The following is an 8,969-nucleotide window of genomic DNA, read 5'->3' as shown; positions in this document are numbered from 1 at the left end:
GATCTGAAAGAAGGACAGTATAGCTGGAGCTCAAGAGAGAGAGGGATGTCAGATGACATTGAAAAGTGAGGAGGCAGACAAATGATATATGACTTTTTGTTCATTCGTTCATTTACTTATTTGTTAAATAATTTTTTCAATTGACTATGAATACCTATGAAGGAATCTACCTATACACTGTACATATAGCGATGAAAAAACAACAGGTGTAGTTTCTCTCTCATTAACTTACGATCTAATAAAGTTCAAGTTAAAGATCTTGTTTTTATTCTATTAACAATGAGAAGCCAATGACATATTTTAAGTAGATGAGTGGTGAGATCTTACTTATATTTTAAAATATTTCTCCGGTTTCAATGTAGAGAATGATTTTATCATGAAACCTAGAATGCATTAGGAGACAATTTATGTTTTCACTCAGGAGATAATAATCTTTTATTCTTGACAGTGGAGATGGAGAAGTAGATAGACTCAAGAACTAATTAAAAGGGAAATTTGACAGGTGTTGCTGGTGGTTTTGTAATGGGTGGTACAGATAAAGAATATGTTGAAGATAGTTTCTAGCCTTTGGCTTATGGAACCATTTAGATATATATGCCATTCACTGAGATAGGAGATGTTAGAAAAAGACAGGCTTGGCAGAAATATTATAAATCAATTTTGGATATGGTGAGTTTGGGGTACCTTTGAGACACAAGTTGATACATCAAGTAGGCTTTTAAAGAGTTCTAGGTAAGAGAGATAATTTAGCAATCATCAACATAGAGAAGGTAATTGGCTGAGGATACGGAAAAGAGAAAAAAAGTGGAAGAAAGAGCAGAACAGAATAGCAAAGAGGAGAAAAGAAAATCAAAGAGAGCCCAGGAGTGAACCTTGAAACTGATGAAGATTGTGGATGAAAAACATGTAAGAGAAAATGAGAAAGAGATCAGGAGTTATGAGACCGTGATGCAAATTAAACCAAAGTGAGTGTTTCAGGAAAGAGGATTTGATCAATTGTTTCAGCAAGATTCAACACTCTAAAGGTGACGTTTTTTGAGAGCCATTTTGTGGAACTAATGGAGAAGGAAACCGCACTGAAGTGCATTGTGGAATGAATGTGGGGTGAGGAAATGGTGACAAGGAGTCTAGCAGTGCTTGTGAGAAAGTTTGGTTGTGAAGGGAAGGAGAGAGAGAAATAGCTGGAAGGCAAGAAAGAGGCTTTCTTATTTTTCTTTTTAAAGATGAAAGATACTGGAGAATGTTTGAAAGACAGGGCAGATCCAGTAAAGAAGACAATATGGCCCCAAATTATGGAACTCAAATGAACAATTGATACAAGGCTAGGAGGGCTAGGATTCAATGTACAAGTGGAAGGTTTGACATTTTGAGAATGGGCAGATTCTATTGTAATGGGAGGAGACAAGGAAAACTTGGGAGAATAGACAAGTAGATTTGTAAGTTTTATCTTGAGAAGTTGAAGAAAATCTCACTGGACACCTCTTTTCTCTGTGAGGTAGTAGTTGATATCATCCTCCAAGAGAAGGAGTCAAGTTCAAGATTTGAAAAGAATGAAGATCTGAAAAGGGTCTTGGCAAGAGGGGAAGTTTGATCAGGGAAGTTTTGTAAGATGGACAGGCAATATTGAGGGTCCATTTAAAGATGGCAACAATAAACTTATAGTAAAAGCAGGCTTTTCTGTTGTTTTAGCCTTATTCCAAGAGCACTGGGATGGTCAGGTGCAGGCCTTGGAAAATGAATGGTTATATTCAAATAAGATTAGAGTTTAGCAAAATACTAATTTAATCAATCCTACATTCTATTTTTTTCTAGTATACCTGAGTTTGAGGAAGCGATACAACAAAATTATCCATCTCAAATTATATTGGGTATGGTAGTAGGTGAGGACCTAATTAAAGGTTTTATCCCCTTAATAATGTAAACAATTGTCTCAAAAACATCTATTAAAAAAACTTCTTATCCACCATAGGTTTGATGCCTCCTTCATCACATGTAGATTATTGTAAAACTAGATGTATTGTTGGCCTATCTTCTTTATGCTATCAACATTTTGCTTTTTTTACTCTGGTACTATACTGACCTAATTTGTTGTACATTTTTAATGTTGTGAGGTTTCTACCTATCATTATTCAGTTTTCAAATATTAGTTTTTCCATGGATTCAGTTTTCTTCATAGACCGTAGCATGATTTGTCAAGTCTCACAAGTCTACCTTTAGGCTATTGACTGGAATTTGCCTTATTTGGGAAGAGTATCCTATATATCATTTGTGTCCTAAACAGTAAGTGAGAGGTAAAGTTTGGAGTCAATTAAACAAAATTACCTCTTGTATCTGCCCATACAAACAGTCAAGAGGAGCCTTGTCAGCTCAAGATTCCTTCATGGCATCATCCAACAACTACTCCACTGCTCCAGTCTCTGAATTCCTCCTCATCTGCTTCCCTAACTACCAGAGTTGGCAGCACTGGCTGTCCCTGCCCCTCAGCCTCCTCTTCCTTCTGGCCATGGGGGCCAATGCCACCCTTCTGATCACCATCTGGCTGGAGGCCTCTCTGCAAGAGCCTATGTACTATCTGCTCAGCCTCCTCTCTCTGCTGGACATTGTGCTCTGCCTCACTGTTATCCCCAAGGTCCTGGCCATCTTCTGGTTTGACCTCAGGTCCATCAGCTTCTCCACCTGCTTCTTCCAGATGTTCATCATGAACAGTTTCCTCCCCATGGAGTCCTGCACGTTCATGGTCATGGCCTATGACCGCTATGTGGCCATCTGTCACCCACTGCGATACCCATCCATCATCACTAATCAATTTGTGGCCAGAGCTAGTGTCTTCATTGTCACACGGAATGCCCTCCTCACTGCACCCATTCCTATTCTCACTGCTCGGCTCCGTTATTGTGGGAAAAATGTCATTGAGAACTGCATCTGTGCCAACCTGTCTGTGTCCAGGCTCTCCTGTGACAATTTCACCCTTAACAGAATCTACCAATTGGTGGCTGGTTGGACCTTACTAGGCTCAGATTTCATCCTCATCTTCCTCTCCTACACCTTCATTTTAAGAGCTGTGCTTAGATTCAAGGCCGAGGGGGCTGCAGTCAAAGCCCTGAGCACATGTGTCTCCCACTTCATCCTCATCCTCTTCTTCAGCACCATCCTGCTGGTTGTGGTGCTGACAAACGTGTCCAGAAAGAGGGTCCCCATGGACATCCTGATCCTGCTCAATGTCCTTCATCATCTCATACCCCCTGCCTTGAACCCTATTGTATATGGCGTTCGGACTAAAGAGATAAAACAAGGAATTCAGAAATTGCTGCAGAGAGGGGTACGAACATGTAAAATTTCTAATTCCTTTTCTCCTTTCCCCTCAGTTATTTTGCCTACACAGTGAGATGGAGAAAAGCCTGGTAAGTGAGTATTTATTATGCACACTGAAGTTCACTTCATAACTGACCCAGATTCCTTCCTCTACTCTTCTCACTGGTTCAGGTGGAGGGAGGCAAGAGGAATAAACTCATACTTCTTGAATAACTTCTTTGAGCCTAGGCAATCATACCTCAGTAAATTTGATTTTCACAACATTCCTTCAGGTACTTCCATTTTGCATAGCAGAAAATAAGTTGCTTTTAGGAGAAGAAACTACCAAAGATCACATACCTGGGAAGTGACAGAGATCCAAATCCAGATTCAAGAGCCTAGGCTCCTATAGAAATGACCCTTCAAGTACAATTGAAGCTAGAGGCCAGGCCTCTACCCTACTCTCCTTTGCCTGCGTTTTGTCCTTCTAGCTGTTCATAGGTATTCCCTGGCTGTATCAGCTTCCTTGAGAACCAGGAGGTTCTCAGAGAAGGCAGAGTCCTGCCTGACAAAGCATCTATAAGATTGTACAGAAATAATATGCAGAAACGCCAGCTTCTTATTCTATCCCACACAGCTCACTACCTTCAGGGAGTCTTTAAAATGAGAAAACAGATTGAGAAAAGGGTGAAGAGAGGGGATACCATTTCCCAGGAAATGGGGAAATTGACCGGGGCAGTGGGTTGGCCACTTCCCCTATAGGTTGAAGATATGCATGCAGTGAACTGAAAGTCATGTCTTATTCGATCTATGGACTCTGCCCAAGAGCTCTAGTTGAAGGCAGGAAGACAGAGCATAGTGTCAGGTTTCAGGATAACAATGAATCCAGTCAAGAGAAAAGAAATCAGAATGGTTATTTTTAGAGAATTTAATGTAACAATTGATTAAATGGGTATTGAAGACTTGAAAAGCGAAATAGGGGATGCTGAAGTAACACAGAGAGTGTTCCTGCAGGAAGAACCTTGCACTTGGGCAGAGGTTGGGTGATCAGAATCACAAGATTGGAGGCAGCCCATTGATCTGGGTCTCACAACTCTGAGGAAGGTGCTACCTCTAACTGGTACCAGCATCACAGCAGTTCGGAGGAGGTGCCCTTAGAGGTGGGACGGAGACCTCTGAGGATGGGACTGTATCGTGCTGCTCTGCTACTGGTCCATTGGAGAGAGTTCAGTGAGGCTGATTTGATCCTGGGAGTTCTAAAACCCAAACCAAACCCAAACTCAAAACCGAATCAACCAACTAACCAACCAACAAACAAATTCTGGAGAATAGAATCAGCTCCACTATCAGGATGAAGAGTCATTGCTGAGGGATACTGGCAAGACAGGAACAGATAGAAAGGAACAAATATCCCCTACCCTGCTTCAACCTTCCAGTCTTTTTCTTTTGCTCTCTGTTGGTGGGAACTAAAAGGGTTCCAGCTGACAAAGAAGAGTCCCAGAGTCCAAACCCCAGCATCACAAAGCACAGTATGGATGGGTGAGTTTAGGGCTGAGGGAGGATAGTTAATGACAGCACAGCTCCAGTTGGTTCTGTGTCTGAAGCTTGTGAGGACATGAGGGACAGCTATAACAGCACCCTGCAGTGCACAGTAGCTCCCAGGGAACCAGAGACAGTGCAGGTAGGTGAAGAGACATGACATAATGTTATAGGGGCAGCTTTCATAGCCATGAAAGAATTTGGCATAAAACTGATGGCAGGAATAGATTGACTGTCCCATACTCTGGGGATTAGATAGAGTAACTGCAACTCAGTGCTGCTGGGGGCTCCAGGGGCAGATTATTCCAAAGCCACACTCACTAACAGCAGGAAAGAAAATGACATCCACTTGCCTACAGGAAGGGGCTCTTAATACCCTCAGGCTTTGGTCTCATTTTCTCAAGTCAGAGACACAGGTGTGCTTGTCATTTTTAGAAGGAAATTCTCTAATAGGGCTTCTCTCCAACTCATGGCTGCTAGAAGAGTTTTATTCACAACCATCTTCCTACTGTCCCTCAGAGGACAGAAGGGCCAACTTCAACACTGATTGCCTAAAATGATACTAATAACCTCAATGTCCTAATATACTGATAATAAAGATAATAATAATAATGAAATGAAAAGCTCAAATGTTTTGAGCTCTTGCAAAATACCAGTGTCTGTGCATGATAATATTTAATTTTCATAAGAGCTGTCTGTGGATGATTATAAAAATGAGGTTTTTTTTTAAAAAAGTCTAGCAGAAAGGATATAATCCATAGAAACATGATACATATTATCCAGGTGATATTTTCAAACATCTGGTCCACTCTGATGGTCTCCCTCGGAGAGTTTTTTCTACCTCAGCTACACTTTCACACAGGTGCAAACCCAGAGGGGACTGAAAAAGGAGTCTGTTGGTTGGTCAAAATTCAGATCTTAATTATTGAACCAGGCTTCTCTAGATCAATGCAAAAGGCCAACATAATTATGAGAAGCTTGACTCAAACTAGGTGTACACAGGATAGAAACTACCAACTCATAGAGATTTGTAAAGGATGTAGGGACAAACACACCAGTTGTCATTCCTCACTACTGTCAGTACTCACTGCTAGCACAATAATGACACATCAAGGTGCTCATAAACATTTCCTTACCGATGATATAAAGCAGCTAAGTGAAGAGTTGACAAATAATGTCTACAGCGAATCTCTGGTTCCATGGTAATAAAGCCCTAAATATAAGAAACAGACAAGTCATGTATGTAAGCTTGGCTCTCCACTCTGGTTCTAAGGAGAGAAGTTGAGAGGACAAAGCTTCTCACAGAATTGTCACATCCAGTGCAGGTAGTTCAAGGAACTGCACACAATGGTCCTAAGACACGCTTTGGGGTGAGTCCACCTACACGTAATGGTGATGGGGGAGAAGGGTAATTCAAGGAGCCAGATCTTGAAGGGCAGACACAGCTGTGCCGTGAAGTTCCCATAGCATAAGAAAATGTGCTTGGTAGAAATCTTTGAACACTGTCTTGAGTGGATGGATAGAATGAAGTAGCACAAACTAAAGGCATTTTAAATTGGTGGGGTATAAAAGGTATAAATTTCCAGTTATAAGATAAATAAGTATTGGGGATGTAATGTACAGCATGACGACTATAGTTAACACTGCTAGATGGTATATTTGAAAGTTGCTAAGAGAGCAAATCCTAAAAGTCTTTATCACAAGGAAGAAACCTTTTTTTCTTTCCTTTTCTTGTTTCTATATGAGACGTTGGATATTAACTAAACTTATTTTGGTAAGCATTTCACAACATTTGTAAGTTAAGTACACTTTAAACTTATACAGTGTTGAATGCCAATTATATCTTGATAAAACTGAAAGAAATATTATAAATTGGTAGGGTACAGATGTTTTGTCAGTTTAACTGAAAAAAATCTTTGAAGAGTCACTGCTAACATGGGCTAACTGTCATCCACCTGTACCGGAAGCGGGTGTGTTGAGAACATGAGAAGGGCCTACCAACAGCCACTCCCCTCACTCCCTGGTTTGAGAGTTAGTCACATTTGCATGAGGAATTTGCATGAGGAACACAGAGCCTTTGAGGACGAAGATCTGAAAGCATTGAGCACTGCTATTCAGGAACAGAGCAGATTTAAATCAAGACCTAGCGGCAAGAGAGAGCACCAAGTCCGCTGGAATTAAATTAGCTGGAGTAAAAAGGGAATTTATGCCCGTGGCCAATGTCCCAAATAAAGACCTAAATATTGTTGAGGGAAGAAAACTACGCTTTCCACTATCATAAAGTGGAGTTTGGGAGCCTCTTAGTACATAGTCACCGAGATATGTTATTGTGCTTCGGGATATATTCTAAGCATGTAGTTGTTAACAACGAGAGCTGTGAGTTCCAAGGCCCCGCGTGGGACATCAAGGCTGTGCAGCCAGGGAGTGTAAACAGCACGGCATTACTGCCGGTTTATAAACGCTTCAATGCTGGCAAGTCAACAGTGCCACCTTTTGCCTGTCAAGGGGAACAGCAATACCGGGGAGAATTCAGTTCTCAGCCTCTGCTGGTGTTTGAAAGGGGACTGACAACTCCGTATTCAGAAAACCCCCGGGATCTCCAACACTTAGCGGGAGGGTAGTAGATGGTTTCAAGAAGAACATATTGTGCCTCCTGCTCATGGGGCACATGGGGATTTGAAAGATTAATTTAGAAATAAAAGGGATATAACGATTTATACTCTGATTTTCTTTACTTCAGTGACATTTAGGACTCAATCTCAAATCAACGACTTGTGTCAGGTATTCGTAAGGGTAGAATGTGTCTCAGTGTTTAATGAGATGTTACATTAGCAGTATTTGGCTTAGTGTTATATGTGATAATAACATTCATTCATTTCTTTGTCTACTCAACCAGAAGTTAGTTACTGAGTGCTTTATGTGTGTTTAACACAGTAGTGATTAGTATAAATAGTTACCAAGAGAGAAACTACTTTCAGAGAGATTATGTTCAAAACAGCCCACAAATTATTATTATTCCCATTTTTGCAGATTAGGGGACTGAACAAATAGATAAATGACTAAAGGTCATTCAACTAACAGGGACCAGAGTCAAGAGTGAGACATTAGGCGCATTTGCTATACAAATCCAGTTTTCCTATTGCATTGTCTAAGGGTGAGCTGCATTTGTAGACTTCCACTGGATCGTTTTGTAGTTTTCTGAAGTTTCTCATACCCTAGGTTATAGATAGCAGAGGCAGTTCACATCACAGCCCATCATATATTGAATGAGTCGATGCAAGTAAAGTTAGTTACTACAACAAAGAGAGCACAGCAACTTAACACGATGTAAGTTTACTTCTCATCCACATCCCATTCTAATCCATGGGGGCTTTGCTTCACGTCAACATTTAAGGACTCGTGCTTCCTCCATTTGTGAATCCTCCAGGTTCTAGGCCCTTAGAGAGCTTCACTGGTGCTTCTGGATCTGGCTGTCAGGGGAGCAAAGGCAGAGAATGTGCAGGATCTTGTAGGAGGTTTGAGAAGCTCAATCGGGGAGAGATTTACATCATTTTCTCTATTATTCCATTGGGTAAAATCCTCACATAGATCCAGCTGCCTACAGGAGAGACTGGGTCACTGAATATTCATTTCTTAAGAGAAATGACATAAGAGAGACTCTTGCATGTAAAACATACTTAACCTTTTTCCAACTCTCGTGTAGTCACTGTACACAGCACAAAGTCCAAGTTCTTCAGGAGTGTGTGGTACTCTTCATCAGGTCATGATGTGGTTCTTCTCGGACCAGTTATCTTTCTCCTTCCACCACATAGTTAATGGTGGAGCAGAATCTTGGTGCCAGCCACAAAGGTTCCCAGTTGGGAGTGAAGTGTGGAATACGTTTAACAGTAAACTGTCAGTGGTAATGCTAGAATACGTGGGGGGCAGACATTGCAATATTTTTACCTCCTGACAGTGGGAGAAGTTCCCTGGCTAGACACTGGTTATGTTCTCTTGGAGGAACTCTCCTGGCCATTGTTTCTATGTGCCTTTGTTCTCCCCTTGGGGCCTTGTGCGTTCTTCAATGTGGCTGGAGACATATGAAGCAGGTGTGGGAGAATGTAACTTCTTTTGCAGATACTGCATTTGGAGCCTGCTTA

The 8,969-nt window shown here is 41.2% G+C and overlaps 1 protein-coding gene across 1 annotated transcript; it reads left to right on the top strand.

Moving 5' to 3' along the window:
* Nucleotides 1-2,380: 2,380 nt before the first annotated feature.
* LOC106828912 (olfactory receptor 56A1) lies at nucleotides 2,381-3,385 on the top strand. Its single transcript, XM_014837730.3, has one exon. The coding sequence runs from the start codon at nucleotides 2,381-2,383 to the stop codon at nucleotides 3,383-3,385; it is 1,005 nt and encodes a 334-aa protein (XP_014693216.3).
* Nucleotides 3,386-8,969: the final 5,584 nt, after the last annotated feature.

Source organism: Equus asinus, chromosome 20 (genome assembly GCF_041296235.1).
Source record: "Equus asinus isolate D_3611 breed Donkey chromosome 20, EquAss-T2T_v2, whole genome shotgun sequence".
Taxonomy (NCBI): domain Eukaryota; kingdom Metazoa; phylum Chordata; class Mammalia; order Perissodactyla; family Equidae; genus Equus; species Equus asinus.
This window is presented reverse-complemented; position numbering and strand designations above follow the sequence as displayed.